Source organism: Acinonyx jubatus, chromosome E4 (genome assembly GCF_027475565.1).
Source record: "Acinonyx jubatus isolate Ajub_Pintada_27869175 chromosome E4, VMU_Ajub_asm_v1.0, whole genome shotgun sequence".
In the NCBI taxonomy this organism is placed as follows: domain Eukaryota; kingdom Metazoa; phylum Chordata; class Mammalia; order Carnivora; family Felidae; genus Acinonyx; species Acinonyx jubatus.
This window is the reverse complement of record NC_069395.1, coordinates 27,330,335-27,352,325: the sequence shown is the minus strand read 5'-3', so window position 1 is coordinate 27,352,325 and position 21,991 is coordinate 27,330,335. Positions and strand designations below refer to the sequence as shown.

At 38.9% G+C, this 21,991-nt stretch overlaps 1 protein-coding gene across 1 annotated transcript in view; it reads right to left on the bottom strand.

Moving 5' to 3' along the window:
* Positions 1 to 21,956, bottom strand: part of LOC106972135 (alpha-1,3-mannosyl-glycoprotein 4-beta-N-acetylglucosaminyltransferase-like protein MGAT4E) — a 32,001-nt gene extending 10,045 nt beyond the window's left edge. The window contains 1 exon segment of the mRNA XM_053209496.1: positions 21,358 to 21,956. Within this exon segment, the coding sequence (XP_053065471.1) occupies positions 21,358 to 21,416 (59 nt within the window). The 5' untranslated portion in view covers positions 21,417 to 21,956.
* Between the last annotated feature and the right edge of the window lie 35 nt (positions 21,957 to 21,991).

The following is a 21,991-nucleotide window of genomic DNA, read 5'->3' as shown; positions in this document are numbered from 1 at the left end:
GAGGCTGTGGCCAAGGCCTGCTGTGTAGGTACAGACTGGGCATGGCTGTGGCCTGGGCCCACAATGCAGGCTCATGGGTGGCACCCCTGGAAGCCTCTTCAACATGCCCTCAATGCTGGTGGGGCTTTATGGGGCCTAGCAAGGGCTCAGGCCAAGGGCAAGGTAGGAGACTGGTGGGTACCACTGTCTTCCTTAGAAGAAGCAAAACACATCTATCTGCTCTGTTGCAGGACTGATGCTGTGGTTGGATATTTAGAGGACATTATCATCGACCAAGAGTTCTACGAGTCGCAGGGAAATTCCATGGACAAATACTATCAGGAATTTGAATACGGGAATTATAAAATTGCTTATGCTGCTTATATTTTAACAAAACATATTTACTTAGTAGAAAAGCATATGAAAGAACAGCTGCTGGAGCTTTCCTGGATTTAACTTGGTGACTTTCACATTACAGCCCACAAAGATGAAATGATTGGTAACGTATTTGACAGGCTGCTCCCGTTTATGGATTCTCTGTCTTTCAAAGAAATGTTTCTGAACTACAAAGCAGAAAAGGGAGGTACAGGAAACAACCAGTGGGCTAGTGGCTACTTCATGGTGAACATTATCTTTCTGTCATCCAGAGCACTGCAACACTAGCTTTCACCTCCAGCCAATGGGATTGCTTTGGACACTACAGCCCAATAGGTTGGGAGAAGATTAGGCTAACAATGACAGAAGAATAGGTCTTAGGAAACCTGAATTTGTTTGTGCCTGCTCATTAATGTTAAGTATCAATGAATAATAAAACAAATCCAGAAGATTTCATGTTATTAAGACAATACTCCCAAATTGATAGGCAGATTTAATACAGTCCCCATCAAAATTCCAAGATAAAACAACTCTGTTTCTCTCTCTAGGCTACTCACAACATTTCACTTCTGACACCAGATGCATGGGTTTTTCCATAACAAGCAATTTAACTCAATTCTGATACTATCTACTTGGAGTTAATACCAGATCCTGCAGGTTAAGGGCTCAGTCCCACAAGACTGCTTCCCACTTCAGATGCCAACTGCAAGTTTGGGCCTCTGGTATTTCTGACCAATAGGCTATAAATTGGGGATTCTCACAATCCCATCTTTGGATTTGGTAATTTGCTAGAGTGGCTCACAGAATTCAGGGAAACACGTTTGTCAGTTTCTCCTATCATAAAGGATACAAATGAATACCCAGATGAAGAGGTACATAAGGCATGATCTGGAAGGGTCCCAAAGGTAGGAGCTTCAGTTCTTATAAAGTTGGAGTGTGCCACTCTCCTGGCATGTGGATGTATTCACCAACATGGAAGCTCTCCAAACCCCTTACTTTAGTGATTTTTATGGAGGCTTCATCATGTAGGCATGATCAATTATTAACTCCATCTCTAGCCCCACCTCCCTCCCTGGAGGATGGAGAGGGTGTAAGACTGAAAGTTCCAAGCTTCTAATCATGGCTTGGTCTTTCTGGTGACTAGCCCCCATCCAGGAGCCCATCAAGAGTTGGCTCATTAGAACAAAAGATACTCCTATCACTCAGGAGATTATATATGTTTTGGGAGCTCTGTGTCAGGAATTGGGGGCATATCTATCTATATCTGTATCTATGTCTATGTCTATGTCTATGTCTATGTCTATATCATATCTATTACTATATACCCATATCTATATCTATGGGATTTCACAATTCCAACTGTTTTTTTTCTTCTTCAAGAAATTGATGAGCTGATCCTAAAATTTACATGGAAATGTAAAGGACCCAGAATAGCCAAAACAATCTGGAAAAGACCCATAAAACACCATCAGACAAAGTTAGGGGACTCACATTTCTTGATTTCAAAATTTATTTTATTTTTTAATTTTTTATTTATTAAAAAAATTTTTTTTTCAACGTTTATTTATTTTTGGGACAGAGAGAGACAGAGCATGAACGGGGGAGGGGCAGAGAGAGAGGGAGACACAGAATCGGAAACAGGCTCCAGGCTCTGAGCCATCAGCCCAGAGCCCGACGCGGGCTCGAACTCCCAGACCGCGAGATCGTGACCTGGCTGAAGTCGGACACTTAACCGACTGCGCCACCCAGGCGCCCCTTGATTTCAAAATTTAATTACAAAGCTACAGTAATTAAGACAGTGTGATCGTGGCATTAATGACACACAGATCAATGGGATAGAAGAAAGTTCAGAAATTGCCAAGATAATAAAATGGGAGAAAGAATAGTTTTTTTTTCAACAAAGCGTGTTGAAACTGAATATCCACATGCAAAAGAATGAAGTTAGACTACTACTCCACAAAGACTGACTCAAAATAGATAAAGAACTAAATTTATAAGACTCTTGGAAGAAAACATAGATATAAATCTTCATAATCTTCTGTTAGGCAATGGTGTCTGTTAGGCAATGACAACAAAAATACAAGCAATCAAAGAAAAGTAATGAATTGGACTTCTTCAAAATTAAAAACCTTTGTGCTTCAATGGATACTAAGGAGAAAGTGAAAAAGACAAGCCACAGAATGAGAGAATATCTGCAAATCATATATCTGATAAAGGACTAGTATCCAGCCTATATAAAAAATTGTTACAATAAAATGACAAACAACCCATTTATGAACGGGCAAAGTATTTGAATGGACATTTTACCAAAGTAGATATACAAATGGCTAATAAGCACATGAAAATATGCTCAATATCATTAGTCAATAGGGAAATGAAAATCAAAACCACAATGACATACTATGTCATACCTACTAGAATGGCCATAATAAAAAAGACAGACAATGACAAGTGTTGGTGAGGATGTGGAGAAGTTGGAACCCTCATACGTTGTTGGTGGGAATGTAAACTGATACGACTGCTTTGGAAAACAGTTTTACAGTTCCTCAAAAAGTTAAACATAAAGTTTTTGTATGACATGGCAATTCCACTCCTAGGTGTGTACCTAAGAGAAATGGAAATATATGTCCACACAAAAATTTGTACATGAATATCCAAATATTATTCGAAACAGCCTAAAAGTGGAACCAATCCACATGTCCGTCAATTGATAAACAGATAAATAAAACATGATATTCCATACCATGGAATGTTAGTCAGACATTAAAAGGAATGGAGTGCTTACACATGCTATAGCATGTATGAACCTTGAAAACATCATGCTAAGTGAAAGAAGGCAGACATAAAAGGCCACATATTGTATGATTTCATTTATATGAAACATCCAGAATAGCAGATCTATGGAGACAGAAAGTAGATTACAGGTTGCTAGCAATTTGGGAGAGGGGGAATAGGGAAACTTGATAATGAAAACTGGGAGAAATAAGGCTGTAGTGGTCCCTCGGATCGATGTGATGCTTCAAACATAATATTGGAGGAAAACATTAACTAGAACTGTACAATAAACAATACAGCCCTAAGAAAAACCTCTATTGAAATGTCTCTCTGGGGAGACGGTTGATTTATGTTGCTGAAGCCAAGCAGCAGGGAATGCCTGGCCCGCTCAGGGTGGACAGCCACCTGCTTCTTTTGCTGGTACTTCTCCACTTTCTCAGAGACCATGACCACCTGCTATGGGTCTAATCAGATTCTTTGTGCTTGCTCAACCATAGATTACTCCCGCTAGGTGCTTAAACAAGTTCTGTTTTCCTCCTAAGAATACTCTTTAAACAATATAATAAATTGTGATGCCTATTGATGGTTGATGTGGTTTTCTCAATTAATATGAGAATGAGGAGTTGCTCAGGGCGACCGTCTTTCCAAACTGTCGTCCCCTGCTCCCTTTCTCTTGCAGCTGACTTCTTTATACCTCATTCTTCTCCCAAACGCCGTGAAGAAAATGGCATAAACCCACTGACTCAACCAAAGGAGGGACGTGGAGATTAGGCACACAGTGAAGCAAGGCTTTGATCAACTTTCTTGCAAGAGTGGGTGTCTGACGGGACAGGCACACTCGGGGCAGTTACAGCAGACAATTTGTCTCCTAGTGTGCAAGTCCCTCCCCTGATTCCTCATTGGCTGAGTAATACAGAGGTTACAGCCTTACCCAGACATCGCCTATGCCCAAGTAAGGCAAAAGCAGTTTGATTGGTACAAATGTACATTTTCTGAGGTGAGGCGGAGACTTTCAGTCCCTCCTTTGTTCTTTGGTGCATGCTCATTGCAAAGCCCATAAAAATAAGCTGTGAAATGGAGAGGGGAGGAAGACCAGGAAGTGAAGTGTCTAAGAGTTTGGGACTCCATTATGGGGGGTGGTTCATATATATTTCCAACAGATTGTAAACCTACTGTTAACTAGACAGCGCAGCTTTTATTTGGTATTGCTGAAAACGAATCATCTCCCTTTTCACAAAACAGTTTCTTTTGGGGGTGATTAAAATGTTCTGGAATTAGATACTGGTGATGGTTGCACAACTTTGTGACTATGCTAAAAAATACTTACTGAATTGTACACTTTAAAAGGGTGATTTTTATGGTGTATGAATTATATCTAAATTAAAAAAAAAAAAACAACCCTAAGGGCCTGAAAACAAAATTACCCGACTCTTCAGAGACTGCTGTTTCTTTTAAAATATATTCTTATATTCAGTAACTCTAGTATTCCTCCCAGAGTAAATACCTGTCCCAGGTGTTTCTGAGTCAAGCTACTCCAGAGTACGTTGATGTTGAACATTCCACCTGGGACCCCCTTCCCTCAGCACACATACTGAACCCTCTCTTCCAAATACCAGAGACAGGTTTGCACAAATCTTTTGTGTGTTCACAGCTCTTTCACTTGGGCAAGCATTTCAGTTTTTCAGCCCCAGAGGCTCAGCTATGCGGTGATTTTGAGTGTTTGGGAGTGTTTCTCTAAGGTGTTACTCAAACTAGCTGCCCCTTCTTAAGTTTTATGAAGATCCTATTTTCTGCCCACCATTCTAAGAAAGTCACAGCTGGTTTTGGCTGTAGGAATCATTTGAAAGAGATGTTCTTTGCCTAAAAGATAGATGTAAAACTCAACTCCTAGGCTTATGTGTGCAGTCTTTTTTCCTAAAAGGACCATATCTTCTGCTGATCCTGATGTAGTTCCACCGTTTGTACGAGAAACCTCTTTCTTAAAAAAGCATTCTTTTTGAAAAGTATTTTTGATAAATATTCACGTTAACTTAGTGGGTTTAATCTTGGAATTTTAAATGATCACTTACTTAAGGACAAAATATTACATATCGTGTGCTCTCTAGATGTTAGTACTGTGAAGAAAAGAATAGTATATGTATTGGAGTTCCTAGTTTCCTGGGCACCCATAAATGGATGCTGCGTGCTGGAAACAAACTAAACAGGCATCCTTTTTTTACAGCATGTTAGGTGTGTTTGTACAGGTTTGCTTAAAATCCTTTCTGCATAAATGAGTTCATTAGGTTTTCTTTTGGTGTGGGAGCAAGTTTGGTAAAAAGGCAACTGACTCTGTAAACTACGAAATTCCACCTAAATCCTTCTTCTGTCAAAATCTGTCTTCCCATCATGCTATTCTACGGTCTTGTTTGGCATGAGTAAGAGGAGGTAGCAAACAGCTTTTCTAGTTGCCTATTTGGCTCTGGTTTAGTAAAATGTTTGGTATAATATTACCAGAAATATATATGTCAAACCTTTGAGGCTAGACCAGGCAATCCCAGTGAGCTCAGGTCACGGGAGGTGGATGAACCCAGGGATGGAGAGCTGCTGGCACCAGAAAACCACAGGCAATTGCACCCACCTCACAAAACAACTCCTTTAGTCATACTACCTAGTCTGCCACCCATCTCACCCCAGGACAAACAGCATTAGGGGGAGACATTCCTCCAATTGTAATTCATTAATCCCCCGGGATTTAGAAGAAGGTATAGGGAAGCAAGTTCCAGAATTTAGTTCCTACTTGCTTTGCTCATTCTCACAGGCATGGTGTTTTTGAACTATCCTGACTTTACCTTTGAAAATACCAGAATGTATATGCAGAGAGCCCTTGGACTGCTTGAATGATAGGGGGAAGGTCAAGGGTAAAAGGAAGGAAAAACACATCCTTTAATGTAAAACATCCTTTTGAGAGCACTTGTTATGGAATTGGGTGGGGAATGAGCAGAAGAAAGAATCCCATACTCAAGGAGTTATAGTTGGAGGTCATAGGACATGGATGATGAACAAGACCTAGTAATCCAGCTGTCCATTCTTAGGCTCTCCATGTTCATTTCCCATCCCACACCCCAACTTGCATTACTGAACCAAGAAGAATTTATGCAGTTGTCCAGTGTTGGAGCAGTAACTGGAGAAGAGTGCCTCTCTGCTATGGGTAGAGTAGGAGTTAATGACAGTTTCCTCTCCAGGTGATGGTGACTCTTGGGGAGGCAGAGTTGAGCTACAAAGTTTAGCTATCCCTCTCCCCATGTGATTTTCTCTCCTGTGCCAGTCCTAGAGGAGACAGAATTTGGGGCTTCCACTGGGGCTTCATCCAGACAAATGAAAGCAAGATGAAACAGAATAAAATCCAATAGGGCTTGAAAGTCAAAGTTGGTTGCCCCTGCCAGGGAACACCCTTCTGACAGTCATTGCTCTGAATGGGGGTGGGGGATGAGTAGAACCTTCACCTTTTTTCCAAGGGTGGGGGTTACTTGAAGGAAGGAAGCTCTGATACCCAGCATGTACACACTTTGGTGAATATGGTGGGTTTGTTTGTTCAGCAGCCAGTTCAATGTTTTTCTAAATATGCTTCCTTGTTCTGCAGAGGCTGGCAAGCTAAAACCTACATTTCTCAGATTCCTTAGTAGGTAATGTTCCAATACGATTTAGATTTAGATTTAGATTTCTGTATTTAGATGGACATGTATGAGATCTCACTGAGGTGAAAAAAAGTTACATTTATAAAATGAGGATGATAATAATACCTGCTTCATTGGGTTTGATGTCCTATAGCTATATGGATAAACATATATGTATATGTATAAACTATATGGCATATTATACATAGAGAATATAGTATATATATTTATATATATACTACATATATAAAATTATATATATAGCCATTGTATAATTATATACTATATTTTATATATAGAGTATAATAGAGTGTCTGGCTCATGCTAAGCAGTATATGTGTGTTAGCTATGAATATATTAATATTTTAAAAGATCTCCAAGTGATTCTAAAATGTAGCCAAGGTTAGGAACCACTAGTTTAAGACCTTATAGCCATGGTAAGAAATTTGGGCTTAAATTTAATGTAATCAGAAAATATGGAAGGGCTTTATGCAAGGAAATCATATGATTTTATTTACATTTTCAAAAACTGCCCAGGCTTCAGTATAGAGAGAGAATTTGAGAGTGGGCAAACAGCAGAAGCAAGAAAAGACTTACATATTACAGGTGTTCAGGTAAGAGAAGATGGTAGTTTTATAATGGAAACAGAAATATAGTTGGGTTTGTGATATTTTGGAAATTGATTTGACCAGCAGTACTGATGGATTGAATGTGGGTACGAGAGGGTGATGTGGCATGCCCAAGTTGAGTCCAAAGGAAATGAATCAGAATCTTTGGGGCATCACTGACAGCATCTCGGTCTGCCAGACATACTAGCAATACCATTGGGTCTGCTGGATCCTAAGGCCCAAGTGGCAGGGTAGTTGGCTCTACAAGCTTCCTGGTTACAAAACTGTTTATTGCTCTAGGTCCTACTCAAAGCTAGCAGTGGTACCATTGCTTTTCCCATTGAACAGATGAAAGGGTAATCAGATGAGGTTAAATAATCTGCCCCCAATCACACAGCTGGGATAGTAAGAGAGCAGATATATGAACCCAGGGGATGCCAGAGTCTGTCCTTTTAACCACTGTGCTGTACTACTTATTATAAACAAATGTCCTGTTTAGTTTGGTGCTAGTTGAATTGACTAATGTTATTTTCAAGGAGTTTTTTTTTTTTAAATTTTTTTTTTAATGTTTTATTTATTTTTGAGACAGGGAGAGACAGAGCATCAACAGGGGAGGGTCAGAGAGAGGGAGACACAGAGTCTGAAACAGGCTCCAGGCTCTGAGCTGTCAGCACAGAGCCCAATGCGGGGCTCGAACTCACGGACAGAGAGATCATGACCTGAGCCGAAGTCGGGTGCTTAACCGACTGAGCCACCCAGGCGCCCCTCAAGGAGTTTTAACTAGTGTGCATACTCTGATGCTTGGCACTGTCGGCTGCCCCTTCTTTCCCAGAATGCTTAGACTCCCTTTGCTTTGGTGAGATGGCACTCTTCTGGTTCTCATATCTTCACTTTCCTTTTTGGTTCCCTCTCCTTCCTTCCATCTGCTCTTTACATAACAGTTTCCTCAGGGACTGTCATTGTTAGGCCTCTGCATTTCTCACTGCACACTCTCTAGGCCTCATCTCCCACCATACTATGGTTAGCACTTTTGTTCCCATACCACTGTATTTACACACACACACACACACACACACACACACACACACACACAGTGCCTTTACACGTGCTGTAATGAAGAGAAGATCCAAAATAAGTGAAACGGGGGAGAAAGTACAATAGAGAAAATGAACAAAGTTAAAGGTTGGTACTTTTAAAAAGCAGTAACATTGATAAACCTCTAGGCAAGACTGATCAGGAAAAAAGTATAAACAAATCTCCACAGATATTAAACTACTAGCAAGATAATAAACCATAAATTTGACAATATTTTAGATGAAATGGACAAAATTCTCGAGAAACAACTTATAAAAATTAACACAGGAAGAAAGAAAGCCCTACTGGTTCTTGATCTACTAATGAAATTGAATTCATGATTAATTTCCCCCACACAAAAAAGTACAGGCCCAGATACCTTCATGGGTGAATTCTCCTAAATATTAAGGTGAATTCTCCTTAAATAAATTCTCTCAAAAACTAGAGGAGGTACTACTTCCCAACTGGTTTTTACGAGGCCAGCATATTTTAATACCAAAATCTAACAAAGATATCATAAAAGGGAAAATTACAACCAACCTCATGAGAACGTAGATGTAAAAATCCTAAGCAAATATTAGCAAACTAAATCCAGCAATATATAAAGAGTATAATACATCATAACTAGATGATAAATTTTCCAGGAGTTATCATCTTGATAGATGAAGAAAACCACCAGGTAAAATTCAACATTCACTCATGGTAAAAACTCTTAGCAAGTAGGAATAGTGGGGAGATTACCTTAATCTAATTGGACTATTTACTCCTCTTCCCCAAAATTCTTAATGGTGAATTATTATTTACTTATATTTATTTATTTTTAAAGTGTACAACATTTTGATTTGATACACATATGCATTGTGAAAAGATTCCCATCATCAAGTTAATTAACACATTAATCACCTCACACATTTACCTTTTTGTGTGTGTGTGAGAACACTTAAGTTCTACTCTTTTAGCAAACTTCAGTTACACAATACAGTATTATCAACTGTAGTCACCATGTTATACATTATAGCTTCAGACCTTATTCATCTTTATATTTATTTTTGAGAGACAGAGAGAGAGAGAGAATGGAGGAGGGGCAGAGAGAGAGGGAGACAGGATCTGAAGCAGGCTCCCCTGCTGCCACCACAGAGCCCTACCTGGGGCTTGAACCCATGAACTTCGAGATCATGACCTGAGCTGAAGCTGGATATTTAACTGACTGAGCCACCCAGGCACCTCATTCATCTTTTTTTTCCCTTTTCTTTAGAGAGAGAAAGAGAGCACAAGCAGGGGAGAGGGGCAGAGGAAGAGAGAGAACATTTTAAGCAGGCTCCACACTCAGTGCAGAGCCCAACACGGGGCTCAATCCCATGACCCTGGGATCATGACCTGAACCAAAATCAAGAGTAGGATGCCTAGCTGACTCAGCTACCCAGGTGCTCCAAGACCTTATTCATCTTATAATTGGAAGTTTGTACTTTTTTTTTTTATCAGCCCCACCCTTTTCCCCCACCCCTTAAGACCCTGGCAACCACCATTCTACTCTATTTCTATGAATTTGCCATTAAAAAAAAAAGATTTTGCATGTAAGTAATTATTTGTCTTTCTCAGTCTGGCTTATTTCACTTAGGGTAATGTCCTCTAGGTTTATGCATTTTATTGCAAATGGCAGGATTTCCTTCATTTTTCAGGCTGAATAACATCGTGTGTGTGTGTGTGTGTGTGTGTGTGTGTGTGTGTGTATGTGATGGTAAATTATTGAAAGCTTTCCCACCTCTGAGAATGAGAATAAACAAGGATGCCCTCTGTCATAACTTCTGTTCAACATTGTAATGAAGGTCCAGCCAGTTCAATAAGGGGAAAAAGTAAGAAAAGGCATATGGCTTGGAAAGAAAGAGATAAAATTTTAATGTGATTATATAAAAAAAAAACAAAGAATTTACAAACTATTAGAATTAATATGTGAATTTAGCAAGATCACTGAATTCAAGATCTATATATAAATACCAATTGTATTTTCTATATACTAAACACAAATAATCAGAAAATAAAGATTCCAAATGATATTATTTATAATAGCATCAGAAAATATCAATCCTATGCAAAAATTCTCAACAAAATACTAGCAAATTTAATTCAACACTATATTCAAACAATTATTCACCATGATCACATGGGATTTATTCCTGGGCTGCAGGACTGGTTCACTATTCACAAATCAATAAATGTGATATATCACATTAATAAAAGAAAGGATAAGAACCATATGATCCTCTCAACAGATGTAGAAACATTATTTGACAAAATCCAGCATCCTTTCTTGACAAAATCCCTTAAGAAAGTAGGGATAGAAGGAACGTTCCTCAACATCATAAAGGCCATATATGAAAAACCCACAGTTAATATCCTCAATGGGGAAAAACTGAGAGCTTTCCCCCTAAGATCCGGAACATGACAGGGATGTCCACTCTCATTACTGTTGTTCAACATAGTACTGGAATGTCTAGCCTCAGCAATCATACAACAAAAAGAAATAAAAGGCATACAAACTAGCAAAGAAGTCAAATTTTCATTCTTCACAGATGACATGATAGTCTACATGTAAAACCTGAAAGACTCCACCAAAAAGCTGTTAGAACTAATACGTGAATTCAGCAAAGTCACAGGATATAAGATCAATGTGCAGAAATTGGTTGCATTTCTATACATCAATAATGAAACAGCAGAAAATCAAGGAATTGATCCCATTTACAACGGCACCAAAAACCGTAAGATACCTAGGAATAAATCTAACCAAAGAGGTAAAAGATCTGTACTCTGAAAACTACAGAAAGCTTATGAAAGAGATTGAAGACAACACAAAGAAAAGGAAAAACATTCTATGCTCATGGATAACAAATATTGTTAAAATGTCTATACTACCCAAAACAATCTACACATTCAATGGTATCCCTATCAAAATAACACCAGCATTCTTCACAGAACTAGAACAAACAATCCTAAAATCTGTATGGAACCACCAAAGACCCCGAATAGCCAAAAGCAATCCTGAAAAAGAAAACCAAAGCTGGAGGCATCACAATTCCAGACTTCAAGCTGTATTACAAAGCTGTAATCATCAAGACAGTATGGTACTGGCACAAAAACAGACACATAGATCAATGGAGCAGAATAGAGAACCCAGAAAGGGACCCACAACTATATGGCCAACTAATCTTTGACAAAGGAAAGAGTATCCAATGGAAAAAAAAGACAGTCTTTTCAGCAAATGGTGCTGGGAAAAGAGCAACATGCAGAAGAATGAAACTAAACCACTTTCTTACATCACACACAAAAATAAATATAAATGGATGAATGACCTAAATGTGAGACAGGAGACCATCAAAATCCTAGAGGAGAACACAGATAGCAACCTCTTTGACCTCAGCCACAGCAACTTCTTACTAGACATGCCTCCAGAGGCAATGGAAATAATAATAAAAATGAACTATTGGGACTTCATCAAAATAAAAAGCTTCTGCACAGTGAAGGAAACAATCAACAAAACTGGAAGGCAACCGACACAATGGGAGAAGATCTTTGCAAATGACATATCAGATAAAGGGTTAGTACCAAAACCTATAAGAACTTAACCAAACTCAACACCCAAAAAACAATCCAGTTAACAAATGGGTGGAAGACAAGAATAGACACTTTTCCAAAGAAGACATCCAGATGGCTAACAGACACATGAAGACATGCTCAACATCACTCATCATCAGAGAAATACAAATCAAACCATAATGAGATACCATCTCATACCAGCCAGAATGACTAAAATTAACAACTCAGGAAACAACAGACGTGGACGAGGATGCAGAGAACGGGAAACTCTTTTGCACTGTTGGTGGGAATGCAAACTGGTCAGCCACTCTGGAAAACAGTATGGAGGTTCCTCAAAAAATTAAAAATAGAATTGCCCTACAATCCAGCAACTGCACGACTAGGTACTTATCCAAAGGATGCAAAAATGCGGATTCAAAGGGGGCACATGCATACCACTGTTATAGCAGCACTATCAACAATAGCCAAATTATGGAAAGAGCCCAAATATCCATCGACTGATGAATGGGTAAAGAAGATGTGGTATATATATACAATGGAATACGACTTAACGATCAGAAAGAATGAAATCTTGCCATTTGCAACAACGTGGATGGAACTAAAGTGTATTATGCTAAGAGAAATAAGTCAGTCAGAGAAAGAGAAATATCATATGATTTCACACACATGTGGTATTTAAGAAACAAAACAGATGAACATAGGGGAGAGGAAGGAAAAATAAGAGAAAAACAGAGAGGGAAGCAAGCCCTAAGAGACTCTTAAAGACAGAGAACAAAAGATTTGAATTTGATTCAGTAGAGTGAGTGAAGAGATCCACTCTCACCCTTGTGAAACCTTTTTGGTATACAACTTTATAAATGTTAACACATGCATAGCTATATGACAACCACCATAATCAACATACAGAACAGTCCCAGCCTTCTACTAAAATTCTTTTGTGGTATCCTTTTATTATCACCCCCCCCCCATTCCTACTCCCTGGCAAGCTCTCCTTAACTGTTCTCCATCACTGTATTTTTTTTTGAGATTTCCATAGAATAGGAATCATATTAGCTTTTTGAGACTTCTTTCATTCAGCATATCTTTGAGATTCATTTGTATACAGGGGTTTGTATGAACACAGATTTTAATTTCTCCTGGGTAAATATCCAGGAATATGATTTCTGAATAATATGGTAAGTGTATGTTTAAGTTTACAAGAAAATGCTAAATTGAGGCTAAATTGTACCATTTTGCATCCCTACTAGCAATGTATGAAAGTTCCAGCTGTTCTGCATCCTTGTCGGCACTTGGTATTGCCAGTATTTTTAGTTTTGGCCATTCTAACAGTTGTATAATTGTATCTCGTTATGATTTTAATTTAAATTTCTCTAATGGTATCTTTTGAAAATCTTTTCATGTGCTTACCTGCTGTCTGCATATCCTTTTTGTTAAAGTGTTTTAGTCCATTTAAAAAACTGGGTTGTTTGTATTATTCCTGTTAAGTCTTGAGAGTTCTTTAAAGGACTCCATTCAAGTCCTTGGTCAGATATGTGATTTACAAATATTTTCTCCCAATCTAAAGCTTGTCTTTTCATTCTTTTAACAGTGCCTTTTGCAGAGCAAAAATTCTCATTTTGAAAACCAAGTTGAAGACCAATTTATCAATTTTTGTTTTGTGGCTTGTGGTTTTGGTGTCATATTTAAGAACTCTTGGCCTATCCCCAGGTCTTAAAGGCTTTCTCCCATGTTCTCTTCTAAGTATTTTCTAGTCTTACATTTTACATTCACATATGATAGTTTTTGAGTCAGTTTTTATATAAAGTATGAGGTTTAGATCAATGCTTATTTTGGGGCACCGGGGTGGCTGACTTCAGCTTAGGTCATGATCTCTAACCTCATGAATTCGAGCCCCATGTCGGGCTCTGTGCTGACAGCTCGGAGCCTAGAGCCTACTTCCAATTCTTTGTCTCCCTCTCTCTGCCCCTCTCCTGCCTGCACTCTGTCTCTCTCTCAAAAATAAATAAGCATTAAAAAATATTTGATCGATGCTTATTTTTTGCCTACTGATGTTGTTTTAACACCTTTGTCAACAAGACTACCTTTTTCCCATTGAAATTGCTTTTGCACCTCTGTAAAAAATCAATGGGCCACATTTGTGTGAGATTATTTCAGGACGTTCTCTTCTGTTTCATTAATCGATGTGTCTATACCTTTGCCAGTATCACACTATCTTGATTACTGTAATTCTATAGTAAATCTTATCATTAGGGGTAATGGTTAATTTTATGTATCAACTTGGCTAGGCTGTGGTACCCAGGCATTTAATGAAACACTAATGTTTAAAAGAAATAAGTTTGCAGACTTAAAGTTCAAAGCATAAAGTCAAAGATAGCCAATAAACTCAATGAATAGAAGCATTGACTCCTGAGAAAAGGTAAACAATTCAGCAATCGATTAAAGGAGGGCTTTATTTTATTTTTTAATATGAAATTTATTGTCAAATCGGTTTCCATACAACACCCAGTGCTCATCCCAACAGGTGCTAAAGGAGGGCTTTAAATGAGTATGATCAAGATCCCGCAAGGAGATAAACAAAAGAATACTATCCTTAAAGCTAGAACAAAAGGCCATAAAACAAAAGAGTCAGATATTAATTAGGATTGTGTAGCTATGAAAAAGAACTAACTAGGGGTGCCTGGATGGCTCAGTAAGTTAAGCGTCCCACTCTTGATCTTGGGTCAGGTCATGATCTCACATTCGTGGGATTGAGCCCCATGTCGGGCTTTGTGCTGACAGTGTGGAGCCTCCTGGGGATTCTCTCTCTCCCTCTCTCTGACCCCTCCCCTGCTTGTGCTCTCTCTCTCAAAAATAAACAAATAGATTTTTTAAAAAGAACTGAACTAATCATAAATTAAAACTAAAAATACATTTACTGAAATATACAAAAATAAGAAGCCTTAGTCAGGGATATTTCTTAGTGGAGTTACTTCTGATGGCTCTTGGTGTTCTAGCTTCTGAGATAAATTCTGTGGTTCTGGCCTCGAGCACAAAGATACTGGAGAAGGAGGCCCAGAGATCACTTTATGACACTACCTTATGTTGGAAGTATCTTGTTAGGCTGAGCTCGGTCAAACTAGATCAAGATTGGAGCAAAGGAGTGAGATAGTCTTTGCTACAGATAAATACCAGATAAATCCCTTCTCTTTCTTTCTTTTTTAAATTACTTTTTTAATGTTTATTTTTGAGGGGGGGGAGGAGGAGGGGCAAAGAGAGGGAGGCAAAGAATCTGAAGTTGGATCCAGGCTCTGAGCTGTCAGCACAGAGCTCAATGCGGGGCTCCAACTCACAGACCTGAGCCAAAGTTGGATGCTTAACTAACTGAGCCACCCAGGCATCCCACCCTTTCTCTTTCTTATCTACTGGTCTTTGGATTCCGTAAGCAAAGAATAGGTACTGAACTGCTGTTCTTATCCAGTATTCTCTGGAAATTATTGGACAGCCTTGATTATCCAGAGGCTTGCTACTCCAGGACCATTGATAACTTGTCCAGCTTCATATAGACGTCTTGGAAGGACAGAATGTTGTTCAAGAATTCTCCCTTTAGAATTTCCACTATAAATTTCTCAAGATTATCTCAGAGGTGCTGTGGCCCAGATCAGGGAATCATGAGAGGTTAAATGGGCATATAAGTCAAGATGTCATATAAACAGTTGACAACTATTCTATGAGGCTATGAGAAACCCATTCATTATTCCAAGGAAGAATACAAGGTCATCTGTCATAAGAGCCCAACATACTCTTTGGGCTAATGCCAAAAGATGGAAATTCATTAAAATCTAAGGTTTATGGAGAAGGCCCAGAATGTTGGTCATCTGTTTAAGTTGTTTGCCATCCTGTTGAAGCTGCAGCCATCTTAAAAATGGGATGTTTTTCTTGTTCACAAAATGTGCTGCCCTTCATCCCCCAGGGGGAGCCAGTGGCTTGCTGAATCTGCACTGCAAGTTGGTACAGGTAGGTTTCAGGCTTAGAGAACAAAGCAACCAGGGTTCTTTAGTTAAAAACAAAAAGAACCAACTCAAAGTAGCTTAAGATCTCAGGGTGTCTTGAGGTGCCTGGGTGGCTCAGTTGGCTGAGTGTCTGGCTTCGGCTCAGGTCATGATCTCATGGTCCGTGAGTTCGAGCCCCACGTTGGGCTCTGTGCTGACAGCTTGGAGCCTGGAGCCTGCTTCTTGTTCTGGGTCTCCCTCTCTCTGCTCCTCCTCTTCTCATGCTCTGCCTTTCTCGCTCTCAAAAATAAATAAACATTAAAGAAAATTTTTTTAAGATCTCAGGGGTGTCTCATGAAAACAAGGAAAGGAATGCACCTGGATCTCAAGAGGAATTGTAATGACACAGAAAACCTAGTTTGAGTCAGAAGTCAGGAGAAATACCATCTTCACCTCATGTGCTGTGTTTCTTGGGGAGTATGCTTCCGTCTTTCTTGCCAGATATGCTTTCCTATACAAACCTTATCCACTTGACCAGGAAGCAGTCCATTAGAACCAGGTATATCCAGTCATACTTAAGACATCAGGATCAGTTTCTTTTACGTCAGGTTAAGAAACATCTCCTGGTATGTGATTTATTTATCCAGGCTTCTGATAACAAGTCAGGATAGGGAGGCTGTTTTTGATTTGCACAGTATGTAAGCTGATGAGTGAGGTAAAGTAGAAGGTTTAGGTGTTTTAGGTAATAATATGGTTGTCAGTTTGAGCCAGAGTCTGAGGGTCTAGGGGGAAATGTGGCCAGCATTTCAAAGTTCTTTCACATGCACAGTGGGAGCTGTCAACTCGTCCCATGTGGCTAAGACTTGGTCCTCAAAGCCATTTCATGTAGCTCAGTTTATGTTAGCATTCACTGAGAGGTAGAACAACTGCGTACCCAGGTGCCCAGGTGCTCTTCTTTTCTTCTTCTCCTTCTCCTTCTTCTCTTCTTTTTTTGCATAACACAGAGCTCCTATGTTATCCAGAAGAAAGGAACAGAACAGGTGTCCCCTAACAGAGGATACAGGATAAAGGTCTCTAAGGTTAGACTTGAGCCTAGCCCTCAAAGCTGACTGAGTCACGAAGCGTGGGCTTATGAGGCTAAGGAAGCTCTACCCCCTAACTTATTATGGTCTGCCCTTTGGACATGATGGTTGATCAAACCTCTTCAATTAATACCATTTCCTTCTTATCTGGTCCCATTTCAAACTAAACCATGGCTGCCCCTTGTCAGTTAACAACCTGATTCCCAAACTTTGTAGGGCTAGTAACAATTTACAAAAGCAAATCAGTGCACCTACTTGGACTGATACCCATCCTAAACAGAGCATATTAAGAGAATACTGGTTAAAGGAGAAGAACAAACAGCTTTTTCATTGAGAGCGGCCAGATAGCGAGAGAACTAAGTATGTGACGTGCCATGGAATAGAGGGTTTCAAGGAGGATAGGATCTCAATAGAAATACTAGAGTGAGAATTCAGAAAATGCATTTAGGAGGTCATTGGTGACCCTAGAGAGCAACCTTTCAATAAACAAATGAGTTTTGAAGCCAGAGTTCAAAGACACCAGAAATGAGTAGGTGAAGAAAGAAAGGCCATGGGTAAAAGCTCTATTGGGAGGGATATGGGGATATGTGTTTGGCATATATGTTTTTGAAAAACATCCTATTTTTAAGTAATCCCCACACCCAACATGGGGCTCAAACTCAAAACCCGGAGATCAAGACTCATACATTGTACTGGCTAAGCCAGCTGGGTACCCCGGCTTAGATGTTTTCAAGACAGAAAAGACTCGTGCGTGATTGGAACCTTGGAGAAAGGAGCTTATAGATAGGAAAAATATATTCATTTCTACAATTGCTGATATGTTTAGTTTAGCAGAATCAATTTTCGAGTTTTGTTGTCCGTAAAATGGTGATCCTGTAATGAAGCTCTATTGCCCCCATGTGGTGTAGGCTGCCCAGCAACTTCATTCTAAACTAGGAATTGACAAACTTGCTGTAAACAGTAACTATTTTAGTTTTGAGGGAAAGTAACCACAGATAATACATAAACTAACAGGTGTGACCATGTTCCACTAAAACTTTAAGTAATTTGCTCAAGGTTGAGGGGATCAGAATATGGCACCCCCAGATATGCCACTTTGGCATAAAGATTACTTTAAGCTGAGAGCATCTGAGATTCAACAGATGCAAAAAAAAAAAAAAAAAAAAAAAAAGGCTTCTTAGAGCTTTCATTTTCTGACTAAAAGTAACAACTTCTGGGAAATAAGACTACCATAAATTCTCCCCGAGGGCAGATCTACTCCCAGGAGGAAGAATGAGAATAAAATCTACCTCAAATCCCTTATTTAGGGAAATGTTATGGCCCTGAAGAAGATGAAAACACCACTCATACCAAGATAGAGAAGCTTTATCACAAACTTTTAATTTCCTGTTTGTTCTCCTGAAAATAATTTCTTTCCAAAAAGTCATTTGTTTTCCTGTAAGTGCCTTTCTCCTCCTCTCCTTTACCTAGTAAGGTGGTATACAGATAGGAAATCCTATCTTCTTTGAGTTATCACTGACGTCTCCCACGTGTGTGCATGAGGCACATGGAAATAAAGTGTTTTTCCCCCTCCTGTTCATTTGTCTTTTGTCAGTTTAATTTGCAAGACTCCAGCCACAGAATATAAGATGGCAGAAGAAAAGTGTTTTTCTTCACCTCCAAGTCAGGTAGCTATTAAGTGGAGGAAAAGGAATTTAAACCCAGATATCTGCTTCTAGAAACTGAGCTCCCCCTTACTAAGCTACTCTATATATTATTATTTTTAACTGAGACTCCATCTTAACATAACTATTTTTACCATACACTTATTTTATTTTTAAATGTTTATTTATTTTGAGAGAGAGAGAGAGAGAGACAGAAAGAGAGGGAGAGAGAGGATCACAAGCAGGCTCCGCACTGTCAGCACAGAGCCCAACTTAGGGTTTGAACTCAGGAACTGTGAGATCATGACTTGAGCTGATATTGAGTCAGGTAGGGGCCCCTACCGTACACTATATTTTAAATAAGGCATATAAAAAGTTAGTCACAGGCACTTTTCTCCAGATTTAATTAATGTACTTTTTTCAGTGCTACTGAATCTTACTTTGAATCAGGTTCTTCACACACCTTGTCTACAGCTTGGGCACATGATAGAAATTCATTAAGTACCTTTTGGTTTGTTTTCTCTCTTATAGATTTTCCCTCTTTTAGCCACAGTTTGACTCCACGTCTGTTTAGGCTATTAATATTATTCAAAGCCAAAGTTTTCATATGATTTTCTTCATTTTAGAGGTAGTATAGTGCAGTGGTTTTACATATGAGCTTTGAAGACAGTCCTCAGTCTGAATTCTGGCACTTGTCACTGCGTGGTAAGTACTCAGTAAACATCAGCTAGTCTATTCAATCAACTAGAATGTATGCCTTGGTTCAATTTCCCCATGTTTTCTCTCCTCATGCAGAAGCAAAAAGGACCTTAGTCATCTTAGGTCCCTTTAAATAACCACCACCACCACAATTTTAACTATCATCACCATAATAGTAGCTGACATTTACTGAGTGATTACTATGTATTATTTATTATTTTTTCCAAAATTTTCTTTAAATTCAAGTTAGTTAATATACAGTGCAATATTAGTTTCAGGAGTAGAATTCAGTGATTCATCACTTACGTACAACACCCAGCGCTCATTATAACAAGTGCCCTCCTTAATGCCCATCACCCATCTAGCCAATCCAGCAACCCTCAGTTCGTTCTCTCTAGTTAAGAGCCTCTTATGGTTTGCCTCCCTCTCTCTTTCTATCTTATTTTATTTTCCCTTCCCTTCTCCTTTATCAGTTTTGTTTCTTAAATTCCACATATGAGTGAAATCATATGGTATGTTATCTTTTTCTGACTTATTTCACTTAGCATAATACACTCTAGCTCCATCCACATCATTGCAAATGGCAAGATTTCATTCTTTTTGATGGCTGAGTAATATTCCATTGTGCATTAAATACTTTCCATGAATTAATTTTACTATTTCAATAACCCTATGAAGCAGGTATTATCATTATCTTCATAGACAGGAAACTGAAGTCCAGGGAGATTAAATAACTTTTCCAAGGTCACGTGGATAATAAGTGGCAGAGATATTTTTTTGAACCCAGGTAAGTCTGACTTCAGAATCCATACTCTTTATTACTTTTCTCTTTTGCTTTATACTGTCTCCAACAGAAAATTTTACTGTTATGTATTTCTTCAAATTAGAAGGAATAATTTTCCAATGTCTCCAAAGCAATGGTTACTAGGCTTTAGGGTTTCACATGCTATTAAAATTTTAAAGATTCTGATAAACAGCATAGATTTGCCACATTTAAGTTTTGACAAGAAAGGACCTCAAAACAAAACAAAACAAACCACCACCACTATCATTTACTATTAGCTTAAAATAAAGGATGATTTAATACCAAAAAAGTAGGATAGATATAACCTAGAACTTCCACTTTGGTGAGAACAAAGATTTTAGGACAATATTCTCCTTCCTTCTTAATACCAGGTTAATAGCTACATGCTGCTTGCATTTAGATACAACTCTTTTAGTAACTTTTGCAACTTGTCTTTCTAGAGAGAACCTGTGTCTTTGGATCTGGAAGCTAAGACTGCCATTAATTAAAAATTGTTGCTTTTTAATAGAAAGTGGAATAAAAGATCTATAGGTGTTTTGTTCCACTAAAGTGGCCATAGGGCTTAACAGTCTGAGTGGCCTTACTTCTACTCTTGAAATTTCAAAAGATGAAATAAAGTTTCAGGATTAGACTTCTTTCATTCCAAAGCATTAGAGGAGTAATCATACTGTTGAAAATGAGAACATCTCAGTTAAAACCTTATTTTTTTGCACCTTTGATTTCCTCCAGAATCCCAATGCCCGAGTGTTTTCAACAAAGTGCCACATCATTAGAAATCAACATGAACATTGGTCTTGTTAATTTTTTTTATTGATTACACTCTGCTGGCTGCATTTTGAACTTGACGACAAACATGAATTGTGTACACATGTAAAAATTTGGAACAATTCTTTTACGTAACAGTCTATTAGACCCTTGTTTTATGTTATACTTTAGATAAATTAAATTTGAATAGCTCAATTATAATCAAGTATATTCAGCTTCAATTATAACTTCTAATTGATTCAAGCCTATTAGCACAATGTTAATAAAAGGCCAGTGGTTTGCTCCTAATGAACTTTTATGTATTACGTAATCACATTAAAAACCGGAGTCTCCTCAATACCTTAGGGTGGCATTCGCTAGTGGGTCCTGCAGTTTGGATGTCAAGACCAGTACCAGCATCTTTTGGGAGCTGCAAGGAAGTCAGAAGGACAAAGAACATAACTCAGAACACTAACTTCTTATTCGTACTAGCACTTAGTCCAGGGTCCTGCTGTAACCTTTTTTCTCTATCAATACAAAGACAATTTTCTCTCCTCATCGATCCTTCTCGTATTTTGTTTGGGGGACGGTGGTACGTTGAAAAACTTTTAAGAACCTCCTTCTCCATTTTGAGAGTTCAGAACTTTATAACTTTTGGATAAGCAATCAGAGCGAAGACTCTTAGAGACCCAGGTTGGACTAGCAAGCACAAAGCTGACCTCGTACGGATATGTGGGTCTGAAGTGAGCCTGGAGTGTGGACACAGGCGGTAGCAGAAAAATCGTTGATACCAGGGTGTAAACGCAGTTCTAGTCCACGCCGGGGTGGGTTCCAGGTCTGCGACACCAATTACCTCTCAAGAGGTGCGGCGAAATCCCACACAGCCCAGAACAACGGCAACCCAGACTCAGGTCGATTCCGTACGGAACCCAGACGCAGGTGATCCGTGGGCGCTGGATGATGACGTACTCCGCAGACCAGGCGGTGATTGGTTT